This window comes from Embiotoca jacksoni, unplaced genomic scaffold (genome assembly GCF_022577435.1).
Source record: "Embiotoca jacksoni isolate LCO1_2020_lvr unplaced genomic scaffold, fEmbJac1.0.p SCAF_8, whole genome shotgun sequence".
NCBI lineage: Eukaryota > Metazoa > Chordata > Actinopteri > Embiotocidae > Embiotoca > Embiotoca jacksoni.
Window position 1 is genome coordinate 3175280 of NW_027185436.1, and position 19447 is coordinate 3194726.

Consider the following 19447-nt stretch of genomic DNA (forward strand, 5'->3'; position numbering starts at 1 on the left):
CAATACGCTCACTGCGACATCAGACTTGACACACAGGATTAATATTCATGCATTCAGGTCAAATGCCCATCTAACAATCTTAATTAAAGTGAGAAAGAATTTGTGAATTCACCCCATGATTCAGATTCACTTCAGAATCAAATGCATACTGCCCATGCTCCCTTTCATCAACTTTCATGAAAATTGGACCTGGCCCAATCCTGTTGACAAAAAAATACCAAACACATACAAAGAACCAAACAAACCACACCGCAAACATACTCATATCCTGTATCAAATATTGTGAGATTTCAAAGATATAGGGAACATCTTTTCAACACAATGTCACACACTACTATTAGTCATCCTCCAACCAACCAAAATAGCAAAATAGTTGCAGCACTCAAAAAAACAACTTCAAGGCAAAAATATGGACAGCAAATAGCTTGTGTGCATTAGTTGACACACTGCTGTATTTTATTTTCCTGTATGTCCTCCAAACCCATTCTGAGCTATTGAAAGAAAAAATGACAGCCCCTAGAATCAAATAAATATTACAAAAACAGGTAACTTGGAAATGGCTCCATTCAAAACCCTCTGAAATCATAGCAAAATAGAAACCTCCATAAATGAGATATAACACCTTTTTTGTGATTTGCTCTGAAGGCAGTTTATTCTCGTGTGTCATCAAGCTTTGCAGATTGAATATTCTCCCCACTGATAACATATTTATCTGTACTGTATGTTGGGTGTCCATTTAAACCACTAGGAAAAGTAAATTGCCCTGCCATTCCCCTTCACCCAGGTAATCAGACCCAAATTGAAAATATCCAGCCGCCAATTTCAGTCTGACTTTCAATATTCCTTGCCTGCCAGTATGATGTCGCTTTTCCTGCAGGCTGTATGGGTGGAGACAATATAAGTGGCTTATGAATGAGATTTGAATTTCATGGCCCGATATCGTTTAAGGTCAATAATTGGGCAATATGTATTCTGTATCCCAAAAAGCCACTTCTGGTTATTTTGATTTGAGTGGCGAAGCAGCTGGGTCAGAGGAATGACATGAAATAATGGAACCATACATGTGTTCCCATCAACTATCATATTGCCATTTCTTTGCAGATACCAGGTCCTACCAACCATATCAGAGGATATGAGTAAGACAGATTGAAGAATGTCCCAGAGGGTTTCGCAGTAGGCTCACAGCTAGACACTCCCAGCAGGCCCTTTCGACTGAGGCTTACAGTGTATTCTTGAAAGTATATTCTTTCGTTGCTAATGGAAACAGGTTGTGGAGGAATAGCAGGGGTCTGTAGAGGTGGGTCAGCTGGCGAAGTGTTACTGGTGTAATGAGTTTCTCTCCTAGCTTCGCAGATTTACATTGCATGACTGGTTGACCCAAATTGCAAGAAAGCTTTGTACAATTAAAACATTGTAAATGGTACACAAACCACATAATTGCAATTTATGTTATTCAAACTTTTTTAACCTGGAAAATATTCAAGTAATATAAATATTAATAAAGAAAATGTTCCTGTAAAATGCATGTAAACTAAATTAATCAAACTCCAAAGTCAGTAAATAGTAATAATGCTAATAATAATAATAACAACTAATAGGAAATTATGTTTATTATAATAACCAGGTTGCCATTGAGGTAAGCTTTGGTTGACCTGGAAGAACAAGTTCCAATTAATACGTTGCATGGCTGTTTCTATTGTGCACTAAACGAGCGCAGCACAGTGATGTACACGGAGCAACGGGAAGCTATAACCTTTATGAATTAGTATTCCAATTAATGTCACTTGATCGACATCAGCATCTGTGTCACACGTTTTTGTGACCACTGGTGGAGACACATTTGCGAATTCACCCTGGACTTGAGGAGAAAGCACACATCAAACTTTGTGTCAAACTCTGGAAATTGGCAATGGAGACCTTTGAAATGCTTTAAAAAAAAAAGCAAGGTGTTTTGAGCAACATTTGCATTTCAGGAGAGGCAAAAAGTTACTTTCCAAAACCGTACAGGGTGCATCAGGAGCGTAACCAGGTAGGTTTTCTTTGCCATTCGTGGGGTTGTGCAACTGGACCTTAAAAAAAACTTCTCCCAGATCCTTTGGGGTCTCCATGTATTTGAAATATCTCACAGTAGTGAAAGATGTTGCTGTGAACAGTTTTCAGAATGACTCATTGGTCAGCAGTGGTAATGTATTGGCTCTCAGCTGTTCTAAAATGGATCACATATTGTTTCATTTTTCTAAATTAGGTAAATGACTTGCAAGGACAGCCATGCACTGTAGTGTTTAGCAAAGATTACTCAAACAAGAGTAATTAGTGGAATTATTTTCAGGCTAAAATTTCAGACCCTATTGAGTCTTTACTGCAACATTAAAGAGAGAAGTCACCCAGTGTGCAGGTGTGGTTCAGTGATGACTTTTAGTCAAAACTTAGTGGGATCAGTTCATTGTTTTGTCTTTAAAGGAGATTTGTTTAAGGGAATTCTCTTTAGAATTTTTTTACGCACCCTTTAATTGTTATGCTCACATTGAAGCTGAACTACAATAGTTTGTGAGGGTTAAGGCTCAGTGTAAAACCACCTGGGATTAAGAGGATGGGAACATTTCCAGGCATGTAGGCAGGGTCGGCGAGCTCTCCACCGTGAAGGATTACTGAAATAAGGCGAGAAGATGTCCCTGTAACGTCTTGGATATTGCTTTCCAACGATGCTTAGCGCAGCTTTGTCAGTCACATTTTGTGATTACCTCTGAGCTGTACCCAATCATAATTAAGGTGATGACACACTCACTAAAGCCCGGTTGACGATGCGCGCTGCCGCTGTATTGTGGACAAGACGGGAAGAGGAAAACTTTGATCAGAAGTAGCAAAAGCATCAAAAGCATGAAGCAAACAATATGTCTTGGGAGAAAGAACATTGTGTCCCCAGACTATCCAAGGCCATTGTTCAGCACACACCAAAGAAAGGCAATTTGATGAAAGGAAAGGTGCAAAGAGCTGGTTCAGATGTGACCACCGTATCTCCAGGGGGAGTTTCTATTCCTTTTTTCCACCACCAGCTGTTTAATCCTCCTCTCCAGCACCTAATAGAGCTCATACTTAAAACAGGATATAAAGCTGAAAAGGTGAACATAAAGTACTCTCTGGAAGGTGGCGGGTGGGACAGTGATGCTAGAACACAGAACACGACAGGCCAGTGTCAGTTTCGGCAAAAGATGACACCAGCACAACTGTTATGATCACCATATATGTGTAAATTAATTCACAATGAATGTTGGTTTGAAGAAAGGGCAGACAAAATATTCAATAAATTGAAATTAACATATCGGAGGTGACTTTTTTATGAGCACATCACTTTAGTTCTACACCGACCTCTGTGAGACAGCTTGAGCACTGTTTGCACTGAAAGAGTACAGTCACAAAGATAGTCCTGTTGCTGTGTTATGTCGTGTGAAGTAATATGATAGATTTTCTTTCAAATCGGATCAGATTGAAAAAGCAGCAGCTGCCAGGATCAGATCCTGCTCAGTCTGATTTTACAATCTTAGAGTCAATGTGGTGAGGATTAAAGAAATTGATCAGAATTTTGAAACTTCTTTTGTTATGATCTGCGCTGTAACCAATCCACTAAACCAGGTAAATAATTGCACAGTTATTTTTAAAGATAGGGAATATTTGTGTTTCGGTGTCCACACGTGATACACGGTCAGAGTTTGTAATACTGGAATTGGGAGCCATGTGAAACAGGAATAATGAGGCATTACATCCAGAGACAGACAACACACAAACTGGGAAAAGGCAGCTGAAAACTGCCCTCTGTATCTAAACTGCAGAGCTAATGAGTGACGAGGTGCAGCCGGGCAGGCAGGTGAACAACATCAAGTGAGTAGAAGAGGAAGAAACCACAAAGAGGAGAAAATATAACACTAACTAAAAAAGTTGGAAATGATCAGAAATTAAAGATATTTCCTGTCACATATGTCATGGATTTCAGAAACAACATAAATTATATTTATGATTACTGCATGTTTTACATCCACAATGGCAAATGACACTGATCAGCCCCTTAAATTGTGCTCCTCACATGACTTCTGTCTGGTTGCAGATACTGTACAGACATTTAAAGGCCGGAGTGAGGGGATGCCCAAATTTTCTTTTAACTTTATGTATATGTAAATTTATATGTGCAATATGTAGAGGCACATATTTATAAGCATAAATATGACCCCACTATCATGTATGGTGTGTTTCAGCATCGTTTTTCATAGGAAACTGCAGGCTTTGGAAAAACATTTTCTCCTTTTTAAATATGGAATAATTTGTTGCTGCTGAACATTTATCATAAACAGTATCACCTGTTTAAAACAGAGTAAACTGTTCTTTTCTCATTTTCTAAGCATTTTTTTTCTTTCATTTTTTTCATTAGCTGCAATAATTAGTTGATTAATTTATTAGTTAAGTTGAAGGTAATGAATCACCAATTATTTTTTATACTTTATTAATCATTTTGAGGCATTTTTCAATGACAAAAATGCTTAAATGTTCTGATTCCAGCTTCTTAAATGTGAATATTTTCTGGTTCTTTCTGTGATGATTACCTGAACATCTTTTGGTTGTGGTCTGTTGATGTGGAAAAAACAAGACATTTTAGGCTGCACTTTGAGCTTTGAGAAACACATGTTGACAGTCGTCACCATTTTTAAGACATTTTGAAGACCAAAACAGAGAAAATAATTAACAGCTCAATTTACAATGAAAATAATCGTTAGTTGTAGCATTAATCAGAACAGATGGCTGTTACACTACACATTATCACAAATTCAAAGTATTTATGACCGAAGTTGTGATCATGGAAGGCCTTTCAAGTACTTGTTTCAACTCTTACAGCTTTCAGGTCTTAAAAACAGTCATCACAAATATAATATCTAATGTTCACGTTATCTTCTGTGTTTGCTTCATAAAATGGTCAGCGCAAATTCTGTCCCCCACTCTGAATATTATTCCATTTTCTGTTGTCCACAAACAGTGCAGCAACCACTGCAGCTTGTTGTTTCCTGAATGTAAAGTAGAGCGGAATAAGCACGTTGTATCACAGAAACTATGTCTCTCACAACCAGCTTGTTGACTCTAGTGCGCCACTCTCTGAATAATTTCTCACCAGCAAAGAAACAATAAAGCACCAAATACTGCCCTGTAAGCTTGTTGTACAACCAGCATGGCATCTATAGTGACAACATGTTTTATTCAAGCAGGGGAAAAAAAAGAGATGCAGACAACAAAATGTAATCGATTTCCATGCTGTAGTTACAGATTATCTAATAATACATCATGTTGTACTGTAGACAGGCCTAACCTTTATTCCGCTGTCAGAAGGTTTCCTCATTAGCACATGTGCTGCATGATAATCTGTTCTCATTGGACTTTGCAGCACTGTCAAATACTCCCCATTTTTTTTCTGGTCACTGACTGCCACTGTGTGGTCATACATATTTAACACAGTTCTGCTGCAGTTAGCTTTAAACTCTGTCAATTTACAAGCCTGGAGAGAAATTAGATTACTGCATCTCACTTATCAAACTGTACGGGTAATATTATATACTGCAGTGGTGACTAAGATAAATTGGAGAAATTGACACCACATCGTTCCTTCCAGGAATAAAAGAACAGGTTGCTTTATACCTGGGGAACATTAATCTCATCTCATGGGTAAAAAAATGTAATCTACCCTGGCAAAACAATGTGTTCTCACTCCAGCCTCTGTCATCCATCATCATTAAAGAAGGAAAATAAAAAATTAAACCTTTTAACAATATTTTAGCAAAGCAGCTACTGTATTTCCGATCCCATTTTGTTGTTCGATGGTCTGTTTTCTCTTTGTTCCCCTGTAAAGTCACGTCACTCCATGACAGTTTGGTTGACATGGCATCCATCATGTTCTGACACTTAGATTGGGGCTAAAACATTTTTTTTTTTTATGTGTCTAAAACATCAACAGTAAATGTCGGGATGTGGCATCAGTGTTATGGGCTTTTTTTTTTTCCAAAGACCTGTCATTTTACACCAGTGATCAGAAGTCATACAGGAACGTATGGGACACACATATTTCTGCACAACAGAGGCTTCAGAAGGCCAGAATGCAATGCAGTCACAATATATACAGTTTTACAAATTTGCTGTTTTTTAAATGCTCACAATGAATGTTACAACTGTTAGAAACAGTCTTTGGCAGCTGTTGATAGGCATTCTGGGAAATTTGGACATCCTACATTTAGGCCCCATCCCAATCTCCACACTCACAGTTTGCTTATTTATTCTGAGGTTTAGGTTTTTTCTTTTTCAAGCAAATGGAGGGACCCATTTGCCTTTGATTCAGCTCTACTCCACTCAAAGAGTCAAACACTACAGCTGTGACATCAGTTAAGGTTTAGGGTTTAGGCTTCTTTAGGGTGGACATTGGGATCGGGCCTGAAAATATCTCATTAACTGATGATGGATTTTTACTTCAATGGTACATATCATAGGTGGGTGACACGGGCAGCACACTGCGGTGGTAGGGAAGCCCGTAGACCGGACTCATCTCCGTGTGGCGGAGGCTCTCCACTTTGCCAAACTGACGGAGGTGGAAGATCAGGGTGAGCTTTCGGGTCATGGTCCTGAGTGCCAAGAAGGAGGCCAGAATCTGGGCGAGCACGAAGAGGAGGTAGAGGGAGTGAACGGCTCTCTCCAGAGGCAGGATAATAATTCCTTCGTCGGTCAGGAAGAACAGCAGCACCGGCAGCTGAAACATGAAAGACAGGAGCCAGAAGGCTGCCAGCTCTGGCACCTGATGACAGGAAGGGGAGGGGATAGAATTTGGGTTGGTGCATAGAGGTGATGTAAAGATAGAGCAGTCAGCCATCGAGTGATTCAGTCTTTTCCACATGAAAGCACAGAGACACACACACACACACACACACACACACACACACACACACACACACACACACACACACACACACACACACACACACACACACACACACACACACACACACACAAGCTGAATAGACAGTTGTAGCCAAGAGCTGATTGTTTACACATGCAGGTAGAATACTTAAGCAGCTATATCCTCCCCGGTGTTATCCAGAGTCCACAAAAGAGCTTTGTGTTGTGTTTCAGAGCGAATGTGGGTTTGAATTACCTTTTCTTTAAGGTTGCCAATGAAGCCCAGATAAAGTCGGACCACTTCAATGACTGTGAGGAGGATCATCCCGGTTATGAGCAGAGCCTGGTAGTATCCAGGAAGATAATAGAACTGGAAATATAGAGCAGAGCTGCAATGTCAGTATGTCAGTGTACAAGAAAGTATACTGTGATATCCTCAAAGGGATTCGTATACTTTGGTTTATTTTATCTAATGAAAACACAGATAAAAGTATAATTGTACTAATTTACATTTTAAAACTTTTACCTCAAAGCCTCTGTGTAGAATTTTTTTTTTAATTAGAGTATCTTTAAAATGATCAAACCACCATGTCAAAGTGGTTCAATCCACTGTTTGTTTGTCTTTCACTATTTATTTCAGTGTCCCTGGTTACATCTAATTACTGCAGGATCTTTTTTGATGGTGCCACTAGATGGTGCCAAAGTCACAGGTTTTCCAATTCACACGTAGTGAATTTAAGCAGTAGATTTAGTTTAATATAACTTTTAAGACCTTTTAAATAGAAGACATGATTAACTAAATACTTGTGTCTTGTTGTTTTGTTTTTTTTAAATGTGGGTGAAACTTAAATACACTTGAAGAAAATAACATCTTTTTGATTATACCCTTGGAGATTGTGTTTGGGTGGTATATATGTGTGTATATACATATACATGTCATATATCAATATAGTATAGATAATGGATGGATGGATGGATGGATGGATATATATATATATCAGGTCCAATAAAGGAGCCAGCTATCAGTCCATTTGATCTATGTTTGCACCTCCTGGTGCCTTTATAGGTCTGTGTTAGCTTAAACTAAAAGTCAGTGTCTCTTTGTTTGTTCTTGTTGTGCACACCAAGAAGACTTACTGTACCTACAGGTGCGAAACCAAACAAAAAACATGAATGATCTAGTCTGTAAAAATATTTGTCCCAGGGTGATCTGATTTTCCTGCTTTAAAAAAAAAAATCTCCTTAATTTCAGGAATGAACAAGGGTCTACGCTGGAGTCTTTTTCCTGCCACTGAACTAACCTTAACTTCCAGCATGAAGACAGCAGAGAACCACCAGCAGGGGAAGTAGAACATGTTGAAGTACAGGAGCATCTGAAGTGGAAGGTGAGAAACCAGCTCGTTGACCACTGCAAGGCACATAACGGTAAACAAGCACTCATCATTGTACCAGTATTATGTAGCCTACACATAACAATCATGTCATATCATATCATGTGATAGTCTAAAAAAGATACATATAAAGATCTGATTTAAGTTACAACAAATCTCTCAAAAAGTGTTCTGAACTAAAAAAAAAAAAAAAAAAAATACAAATACAAATACAAAATATACAAGCCACTTGTTTTCATGAATATTCAGCCTTTTCACATAAATCACTCCTTTTTTACTGTTTGAGGCTAAAAATGCCTCCCAACTGTCCATATACTGCAGATACACAAACTAACTGTCTTAGGAAAGCTGACCTTAACACTGATTTGACCTATATGTAGCCCAGTGCTCATTGTAAATACTGCTAAGCTTGGGCTTAATGGAAAAATACCAGTTATTAGCAACAAGTGTCACTTTTACAGAAGCTAAAAACAGCATTATTAGCTATGGCAAACTGCATTGACAAAAAAAGCAACGCTGATCACACCTTAAAACTCCCAGGGCTGAAATTTATTCCAAATTTCTAAGACTAAATTCTTTCGGATAAACCAACTCTTTTTAAGGTGATCCTTGATAATGTACACTGGTGATCGACTTCAGAACATGCAGTAGTTGTGTTCACCTCATATTATTGTGTATTTCAGTTTTCTTGCATGCATTCTGGATTCTAACTATACTATATTACATTGTACTGTTTGGCAAAAATACTACACTATAGCCGCAAACAGTCTTTGGAACAAGTAACTAACCAGATGCATCCTCCTGCTCCCTGGTGAAGTCACTGTCTGCTGTCCTGTTGTTGGTGAACACGGAGCCTCCCATATAGGCCAGACCCATCTGCAGGTTCTCGGGAACAGGCGAGTAAAACACAGGCATTGTGGGTAGAGCTGGTGACCATGACCCGAGCCAGAAAGAAGTCAGGAAATGTAACAGTCCAAAACTGTGTTTGAGTTTCAGGCTCTGCTGCTAATCCTTGTTGTTTTAAGTCGTACGAGTGCACAGTTGCCGGCACATAGAGATACAATTGGACACACAGATGCATGCTGGCAGACACGACTGCTAATCAGATTATTGTGAAGGAGGCGGGTGGAGGATTAAGCTGAAGTAGCAGCATGGCAGTTTGTTAGTCAGTTAGTGGCCATTTATGATGCTACGTAAATTTTTGCCAATTAGATAATTCAATAGTTATTTAAGCTTTTTACATATCAAATAGGGAGTGCTGAGTGCTGTTCTGTGTTTGAATACATATAGGTAACTATCAAGCACAATGAATGCAGTGACTCACTCTATGATTTTACTGGTATTTTGTATCCTTTTTATTTAAATGTAGTAAAATGACACAGCAATGACTAAAACCCTGCACACTGCACCCGATCAACGAGCCCTCAGAGTGGAGCCTGGCTGCTTTGTTTTGGCCTTGGGGCCACACTCGTCATTAATGTGAGCCTGGGTGCAGAAGCAGAGTCTGGCCACAAGGTGTCATCACAGCTCGTCCCTCGGGGCTGGCAGGGGGAAATGCTGGAACTCCTTTGGCACCTCTTCCCCTTTCTGGGACCTCTTGTAGAAACCGAGTGAGTCTAACAAGCTGCTGATCTCGTCCGCCTTCATTTTCTTCACGGGAACAGTCTGATGTTTTTAAGATGCACACACACACACACACACACAGGAGTACAAACATATTAGCGTCAGGATTTGGTCAAAGGTTTATGAAGTGGAGTATTTGTCCAAATATTTTGCCATTTAAAGTCACATTACATTCTCAAAGGGAGCCCACATTAGGAAACCATGAAAACAAATAACAATAGGCCGCTTATAAGACAAAATAAAAACTACCACAATAGCTTTATAGGGGAAAATATAAGTATATAATATAACTCAACTGAAGAAAGCGGTGAAGTATGGCAGCAGTTTAAATCATAGCAGTGGCACTAAAGAAATTCATGATTATTGGTTTCAGTGAACAGTTTCATTGTCACATACTGGGACAATAATAGTCTTTTTTTTTAACACTGATATTAGCGGAAACACTTGTAAGTTCTATTTTTTGGCAGTACAATGTTCAAATTCATATCAGTATTCATATCAACTTTCCTGTTTCGGTTATAAAAATATTGCCGAGCTGCCTCTCAGAATCCCCAATTTATCTATTTCTTTTGAAACTCTGTCTCACTCTTTCAAACACACCCCCTCTGTGTGACCTGATATCCGACATTGGATCTGATATCAGATCCGACAGTCTTAAAAACTTCTCTACGTGAATCTGCCTCGACATTCTGGCACCCCCGCGATAAGCTCCATCACAAGGCGGATGAGCAAAAGATCCCTGAACTCACATCTCACCTTTACAACCTCGTCCTTTTCGTTATAGAATATCAGACGGGGATTTGTCTCCTCTGATGAGTCATACTCCAAGTTGTGGCTGCACAGGGGAAAAAAAGCGGATCAAGGGAAACAACAGGTAGGCGGTGTTGTGAAGAATCAGCCCTATCCATCTGCTCATGCTATTTTTAGACTCACTTAACATGATTTCAACTTGGAAGAGCAGAGTTTTGGAAAGCTCTCAGAGCTGGCACTGGACTTGGCAACAAGCAAGAGGCACTGTTTTGTTTATGAAAGAGGTCATGAGAAAATCAGTGGTGTTTCTGTGTATGGGTCAGGTCTCGCTCCAAAAGAAAAGCCTGAACATTAAAAGAGCACAAGGATACTATAAAGCCCATCGCTCCATGATGAAATGATGGAGCTCGGGCATTTTCTTTATGCCTCATCCGACCACACTGGGAGCCTGCAGGGGATGAAATCAAACAGTTGTTAAAACAGCATGACGAACAGCATTGTGCATGCTCTGTTTTTTTGTGCGATCAAAAGTGCCAGAAACAGGTTTCATATCCCAGCAGAATACAGACTGACATGGCAGCACATGACACCAGATGCATTTCCCCACTTGCTTGTTGAGTGTTGTGACCGTGTCCTCACCCCTTGTCGTGGGCATATTTCATTTCAGACTTTTACAGATTACTTGCCGCTCCGCTGACATCCAAATATCCTGAACATTTTACGAACATGACAAGTTATCCAAATACAATTTAAAACGTGTATGGGTTTCTGTCTGTACTCACCAGCAGTTTACCTCTGGCTATAACTTGCTGTTCTTCAACCGCTGTGTCATTGTTAGTTTCTGATGCTCTAACATTAATGGTAATAGTGAGCACCAAGAAGGCCCACATGTTGTAGGACATATTGCTGTCTTTAAGTTCTTTTACCTGAGTTATAACCAACAATATGTCACGCTCTGGTCCACTTGGACAGTTTCTCAGGGCTGGACAAGACCATGTCACGCTCCCACGGGGGAGCAGAGCCCACCTGGGTTGAATTCTTATTCTCCTTCTTGTTATTTCTTCACCATAAATCCTTTCTAATCTGAGAAGTGGGTCATTGGCTCACCACCTGATCTACAATCATATACCTATTTTTACAACTGTCTTGGTTATTGGGGGGGTGTTTGATTGTTGAAAGGCCATGAAAAGGCCCCGGGCTTTATAGTTGATAGTTTCTTCCACCACAGTATCCACAGAACATCTGCGCTCTTATCACTTTTTCCCATACAGCGCTTGTGCAGGTGGTTGATGACCTCTGAGAGGAGGTCACACGCTCATAGCTGCTGACAGACGAATTTCAGCCAAAGCTGATTTTACTTACAATCATCCCCATTTATCCCTTTTCAAATACGACTGAGACACGTGTTTGGCTTGTGTACGAGATGGAAATATATCTGGATCTCAAAGCATAATTTCCGCATTGTCTATGTAAGCGGAACATTTTTAAAACTCGTAGCTTTGTTATTGTACTTAGTTGTAGTTATTATAGACAGGACTTTTGTCTAGTGATGGAACAACACCTCAGACCAGACTTTTCTTCTCAATACTACCTCTAAACCCCAAAACATTTTTACACAACACATTATGCATACTTGTGTGTGTATGTTTGTGTCGTTGTGTGTGTGTTTGTGTGCACCCACACTTTTTTGCTAATTGTGGGCAGCAGAAAGGAGATCTAACCCTAATATCCTTCTGAGACCTGAGCTTTAATTATTAAGCAAAAATGATGTCCTCGTGGGGATTTCTAAACTTAACCCACGTTAGTTTTACCAGCAACTAAAGGGTTAACTCTCACATGCAGTACCGACGTTCACCAGAGAGGCGCTGTGGTGCTCGTCGGGAGATCAAAGCCGTCTCCCGGGAGACGACCCTTTATGTCTCCAAGGAAACAGCAGCGTCATGATCGACACCAGAAAGAATCTCATTTGGTTGATTTTTGCTCACTGCTTTTGAGGATGTTTATTTATTTGATCGTTAACCAGACCGACTCCGAAGGAAGAAGTTTATTTAAGTCTGAGAAGAATCTCCGGTGAGTGAATGCGTTGCTAACAGTTATCCGTTGGTGTAGCGATACAAAGGAGGACAGTTGTTTCGTTGGGCTGAAGATATCTATCGGGAGAGAAGAGAAAAATAACCAGTCGGAGATAAATATTAATTTGTTGTTGAATATTATTTTACGTGGTTGATATCTGTGATTGTGGAGCTACATGTGACCGACGGGGCTAGCTAAGCGCTATCTAAGCGCTGAGGGGTTAATGCGTCGGGACCTGTTGAACCGAGCGGGAACGATGACGTCATGTTCTTGTTTTTCGCGCCAAAAGTAAACGGTCAGATTGAGAACAGCTGTTGAGTGTGTTGCTTAGTAACGGTGGACGTTGAAATAATGCCTGTTAGGTATAAGTGACAGATGTCACTGAGACATGAGGACATGTGTGTGTGAAATATGTTGGTATGTTAATATTGACCATAGTGAATATTATTATATATATGTGTGTGTAATACTATATTACTGGTCATTTCCTGTTACACCAACAATAGAGTTTATAAATTATAGTACTGACATCGTATTAAATTCTGCTGTATGCAGATTGGTTTTGTTTGTATGGATCTGTGATGGAGACAGCGATCCCCAGAAACCTCCACAGAGCGCTGGAGCTGAGTGACCCTGTGACCCCTGATCATCCTCGCCGTGGGTGAAGCTGCATTTGGTCTTCTTGGATTCTCCTGCCGGAGCACCGACGAGCAAAAGGTTGAGATCAGAGTTAGTCTGAGAGCCTCCAGACGTACACTACCGGGTAATAGGCTGAAAGACAAGAGACTGAAACTGACTGACTGTGAGAGAAATACCGGTATTGAGGTTATTACTTGAATTTGTTATTTTTCTTTTATGCTGTTCCCTTGATTTTCTGTGCGTGTTAATAACTATAATAAATAACCTAAAGACATTCCTAAACTTAACACAGGAAATCTAGTGTGCTACATAAACTATAGATATAGATCAATCAAGAACAAAGTATAAAACTATAGATTTGGATGCGAAAACAAAACGCATCTAAAAGCCCTGTGATTTATTCAACATTGTACTTTTTCCTCTCTACATAGTGTTTCCTATAATAATTTAAAGTCAAATCAGTTGCATGTAGATTTGTTTGTACAACCTGCAAGAGATATTTATACGCCTGCAAACCCACTACATTACCTCACTGTTACACCCTCACTTGAATGAAAGGTGGGCAGAAGTAAAGTCCCAATGTCCTCGATCGAGAACAAAGCTAATCACCTTTCAGCTCTTGATCTCTGACACGAGAGCGGTAATGATCGTCACCTACAACTCTCACTATGAAAGACATTTTCTAAACTGTCAGACTAATCCTTTAAGTCTTAGTGACATATCCGCTGCTCTATATTGTGTACGATTTTGCCTTTAAACACTTTTGTGAAGTTTTCACTATTGTATTCTGCTTGTCCTTCATTCAGATACAACCAAACGGTAAAATAAGCTTCCAGTCTTTCTTTCTAATCCCCCTCCTTGTCTTGCTTTCTGTGTCACAGTGCTGTCGTTGCGTGGGACGCTGTGTCTAATTCCTCTGTGCTCTCTCTACGAAATCAGACCTTGTGACAGCGTAGCACATTTGCACTGTGTCAACACCCTGGAAGAAGAAAACACCTCTCCCCTCTCCAAGTTTACTCAAGTGCTCATTGTGTTGTGAAAAAAAGCAAATTCATGAGGTCACCACAAGAGGGCGGTAACACCCACACGTACACCTCCTGGCAGTTTGGCGGGTAAAGTGTACTTCCAAATCTGAGCCACAGACAATTATGTTTCCAACAAAAATAAACCATTCCTGCCTGGAATGCTGAAGCAAAACCATCTTGCTGTCTCTATCTTTTCCAGACATGAAGCTCTGCAGCTCAGAGTCTTGTGCTCTTGTGTGTACTGTGCAGGATTATGTGTCAAATGGCCATAAAACAGCCCCCCCCCCCTCTTTTTTTTTTTTTTTTTTTAGCAGGGTTTCCTCCTCCTGGCAGCCGCTGTAAATCTCCTGGCTTGTACACTCCTCCATGCTCGACTTTTAAATTTTTATCATGGCATCTTAAATTTCCTCTTTCTCACAATGCAAGTTCGGCCTCGAAGAATTTAAATAGAGAAAAGAGTTGATGACATCGGTGAGAGGGGAGAATACACAATGAGCAGTGGGGGTGGGGTGGTCTTCCACAGGCTGAGTCTATACGTGTGGATGCAGACCATATGTGTTCACCATCAGCATGTTTCAGCTTACATCACGTGGTGCGTGCCAGAAAGGGCTTGTTGTTATTAATGTGCTGACAAAGGGAAAAATGCAGTCATTTGAGGGTTACGGAGCTCAGACGTGGATGATGAAAACATTTACAAAAAGTTCACACTGAGCAACTTTTTCCAGCAGGAGGTTTGTCAAATTGCAGCACTTGCAGCTGGCAAAAGATCAAACGCCGAAACACCTCTGTGCAACCCTGCCTCCTTCAAAGAGCTTGTTATAAAGACACACACACTTCCTGTTTCTCCAAAGCATGGGATGCTGCCTACCAGTCAGTTAGTTTGTGTGTCTATTCTCTTATGATTTGGGAGAAATATTTCACTGAAGTGTCTTATTTCTCTGTGCCCCCGGTGTTGATATGAATTTGTATTTTTAAGGATAAGCAGGGGAGATGAGTAAAAATGTAGTTTCAGTCAGTTCTAAACTTTTATCTCCGTCTATGTGTGTGTGTGTGTGTGTGTGTGCTTATCTGTCTGGAGCCTCAGGGCAACTGGGGGGAAGCCTTCTGCCTGTCTGCCTGTCTGCCTGCTGCGCGCCAGTCTGCTCATAAAGAAAAGAGGCAGCATTGAAAGCAGCGAAGGCCACGTGGAGGACTTTCAATAGGATTTCAATGCTAATGAATGTGCTCCACTGTACACTACAATAAGCTGACGTGACCTTGTGGTGGCTGATGTTCAAGATGCAAAACATTATTTTCTCTTCTTTGAAAATGTTCATCCGGCACATACCACACAGTGACATTGCAGTATGTGTTAACAAAAAGAAAGAATTGCAGAATTAATTCCTTGTGTTGCTCTCTTCACTATGACTCTTGTGCAGCTTGATACAACTTTTAAAAAAAACAACAACAACACAGCGCATTAAGAAATAAAAACAGGGGGAATATGGGGAAATGTCTATGCGTGACAGTAACTGTAAGCAAATTCACAGCTCATGGAGTAAATGAGAATGTCACCCAGTTTGATTTAGCTCGTGGTTAGCTTGAACCTACGACCCAAAATAAGTGGCTCCAATTTTCACCACGCGAGGAGGCCGCAGAGGGCTGCGGACGCCGCTGGCCTTGGCAGAGGAGCTGCCGCGTACAGGCGTGGAGGATGAGGAAGGTTTGCTGCAAGTGACCTTGTTTGGTGTGTCTCTGATATGTTGATAGTGAAAGGTGCAGGAGGGTGTCTACTTCTTACTGATAATACAGTACCTTGTGGAAGATGTACTCTTTCTACTGGTGTGTAAATAAAGACACATATTCAAATACACCACTTAAATAAACGACTCTGTCCGTGAGTATTTCATTTTTTTATGCCACCTGATACAGCTCCACTACATTTATTTGACGTGTAAATAAAACATTTTACTTTTGCAAAGTAAAATTTTAAATAAGAAAACAAGCAACATTACAGTGGAAATTAGTTCCACTTTTACCAGCTGCAACACATAAATTATTCATCTGAAATAATCGCAATCAAATTTTGGAAATCTCTGTAAGTCTGTAAATGTGTCATTCGCCTTGCTCGAGGACCGTTTGCACCATCTGCTTCAAACTGGGTTGGTGTGTTAGTGGGGACCCGAGGTTGTGCACTGGTGAGTTTAGTGCGACTTGGACTCGTGACACGTTCGATATTAATACATTTTTATTGAAATGCGACATTAAAATGGCTGCTGACTTGGCAACTCCAGCTATGTGTGTGTGGCCTCTCAGAGAGTACTGCTGAGAACACCGGCTGGCCTCCTCGCTTTTTTGGTCTTCCATTGTCCGTGGAAGCTATGTGGGACCTGCTAGTATTTTAGTATCACCGTGTGGATCAGGGGTGTCAAACTCATTTTAGTTAAGGGGCCACATACTGCCCACTTTCATCTCAAGTGGGCCAGACCAGTGAAATCATAGCATAATAACACATGCATAACGACAATATTTCTCTATGTTTAAATCATTGGTGAAGGTTTTTGGATGATAAACCCTATTTTAAGGTCTTTCTACAAAAACGAGAAACATAAAGAGCAAAAACTCAGACATCAGCCCACTGTTCATCTGCCTGGGCTCTCCTCTGCAGATTCCCTCGCAGCGAGCAGACGTCGCATTTACGCTGTTTTTGAAGCAATTACTGGATCGATTAAAAAAAAAAAAAAATTACAAAACATTTGTACTCATAAACCTACATATTCTCATAGAAATGCAATTTATGTCTTTCTGTAATTTTCACACTTAGCAAAGTCATCTGGCGGGCTGAGCTGGACCCCCTGGCGGGCCGGACCCGGCCCGCGGGCCGTATGTTTGACACCCCCGATGTAGAGTGAGCTGAACAGATATGCAGTGACAGTGACATGAAGATACTGAAGACCGCAAGTTTCCACAGTGACCATTGGACCACTCAGCAAACACGGACAAAACGGTGGTGGAGGAGTACTTTGAACGTAAGTATTGTTTGAAATCAAATAAACACTTTACGATACAAATGTTGTAAAACCAAGGGGGCCTAAAACCTAAAACTTTTGTTAAAATATACAAAGTTGCGCTCCTTACATCTTGACAATGTTTGTAACGAATATGAGGAACCCATAGCTGTGGATTTGTACGACACATTCCTGGAAGTCTTCTCGGCCAGCTTTGCCGAGACTCTTAATCTCCCTACAGTAGACTTGTAGGAGTTCTCAAAAGCCGACAACACTGGTTGAGAGGGACGTTTCACACAAGGTAAACACCATTTTATCCAGCACCATCAACAACTCTGATCCAACAGTTAACGTCAGTGGCTCCATGTCCAACAGAAAACGTCTGTGAAGATACTAAAGTTAGGCAAAATCCAAGAGCCCTAGACTGTGTTGGCCAAAATGCAGCTTTTCACTCATCTACAAGTTCTGAATCCGAAGGAGAAGTAATGGAGGAACCAAAGCAATGTGACATTAAGAGCAAAACAAGAGGATTTAGCGATATAAGCTATAGTGTAGAAGCTGTGTCACACTATGGTCCAACAGTTGGCACCAACTCTCCATTCCAACATCCATCAAGTAGTGATTATGTGATTTTTATCTAGGGAATAAACTTTTGTTTGCTGTTGAATGAAATGCAATATGTGTGCCTCCACTTGCTCCCAGCTCATTTGTTGAACCAGAAGCTTGTGTTTCACTTTCCTTATTATTTGTCATGTGGCTCCGTTCCTCTGAGGACAGATTTAGTTCCTCCATGTGAGTGATCCTGTACAGATTTAAGCACTCTACTCACGAAAAAGTATTTTGATGCAATTTGCATCCTGAAGAAAAAAAACTTTTACATCCAAACACAATCTACTGTAGTTCATTAGCAGTGCAAAACTGGATGGACTAGTGACCAATAAAAAACCTATTCACCAACAGAAACTCAAACTCCACTGACAGAAAATGCATCTGAAATGACTGCTGGCAACACTGTGGTGGACAAATGATCTGTCACAACTATAATTTTAGAGATTATCACTTCCATCCAAACCTACCTCTGTCAGACAGTTTTTACAATTCTTGGACATGTGTGATAGATGATGTGAACAAATCGCTTGTGTATTTCAGGTTCAGTGTTCCAATCTCAGTCTGGGTTCGAACACACTGACAACATATAGTCCCACTCCTGTCCTGAAACAAGTCAATGAGACTCCTCATACACTGTTCTGTATCTGACCCTCACTTCTGACCTGCTTTAACAGGGTGGGGGGTGTCAAAGAAGTATCATGTTGCTAAAGCAACAACAAACACCACACTCTTGTCCTCCGTAGTCACATGCCCGAGCCACAACTGTGATTAACATCTAGCAACAAGAGCACATTTTAAAGAATACAGCGCCGGTGACGGCCTTTGGCACGGTATGTAGGTCAAGTAGGAATAATAATATGACGATGATTCCAGTATTTACATATTTTAGTGGGGAACAGGATGAGGTGATAGATGGCATAATGGCGGATGTGGGGAAAGGTTTGTTGTGGAGGTGGGAATCGGGGTGAGGGTGGTGGAGGGATTTGCAGTGATGGATGTCCAGTTGTTGGCCACATCAGAGGAGCCGGTGGGCAAGCAGGCAGCAAGCGCTGCTCCCCTCCCTCTAATCTGTGCCGGGGTAATCAGAAACACATGGCTCCCCATAATGACTCCAGTGTTGTCTTGTGAAGTAGAACGAGGATGTGAGGGTCACGTATATTACTGGTGTGCGTACACACTAACACAAAGCCAGGCTGATGGGAAATATATAGCTGAAACTTCCTGTCACATACCAATGCACTGCAAATATATATTGTAAATAAATCCTGACATTAAGGAGGGAAATGTTTCTGCCTCGTTAGACAAAGCGTTTCTCTCTAAATATAAGGTGGATGAGAAAGGTGGCAATAATTTTGACCCGGCGTTTCAGTCACAAAGAGATGAAAGCAAATCTGATGTGGTTTTAAAAATGGGGAAATGTTCCTGCAGGCTA

At 40.6% G+C, this 19447-nt stretch overlaps 2 protein-coding genes across 2 annotated transcripts; both read right to left on the minus strand.

The window, feature by feature from the left end:
- Nucleotides 1-6303: 6303 nt before the first annotated feature.
- LOC138191960 (transmembrane protein 17A) lies at nt 6304-9224 on the minus strand. Its single transcript, XM_069139070.1, has 4 exons — nt 9098-9224; nt 8220-8326; nt 7175-7288; nt 6304-6817 (listed from the first exon to the last, which is right to left on the minus strand). Exons 1-4 carry the CDS (start codon nt 9222-9224, stop codon nt 6497-6499), a joined length of 669 nt encoding a protein of 222 aa, XP_068995171.1. The 3' UTR covers nt 6304-6496.
- A 443-nt stretch (nt 9225-9667) lies between these two features.
- Nucleotides 9668-11572, minus strand: selenoe (selenoprotein e). Its single transcript, XM_069138836.1, has 4 exons — nt 11465-11572; nt 11054-11130; nt 10689-10767; nt 9668-9974 (listed from the first exon to the last, which is right to left on the minus strand). The coding sequence occupies exons 1-4, from the start codon at nt 11570-11572 to the stop codon at nt 9831-9833; spliced, it is 408 nt and encodes a 135-aa protein (XP_068994937.1). The 3' UTR covers nt 9668-9830.
- Nucleotides 11573-19447: the final 7875 nt, after the last annotated feature.

Bases quoted from the DNA above. Each gene is read 5' to 3' on its own strand.
- LOC138191960 (XM_069139070.1), bottom strand. From the start codon at position 9,224: ATGCCTGTGTTTTACTCGCCTGTTCCCGAGAACCTGCAGATGGGTCTG. The intron at 8,327-9,097 runs GTTAGTTACTTG...TGTGCCTTGCAG, and splicing joins GGAGCAGGAGGATGCATCTG to TGGTCAACGAGCTGGTTTCT. The intron at 7,289-8,219 runs GTTAGTTCAGTG...CTATATTTCCAG, and splicing joins TCTTCATGCTGGAAGTTAAG to TTCTATTATCTTCCTGGATA.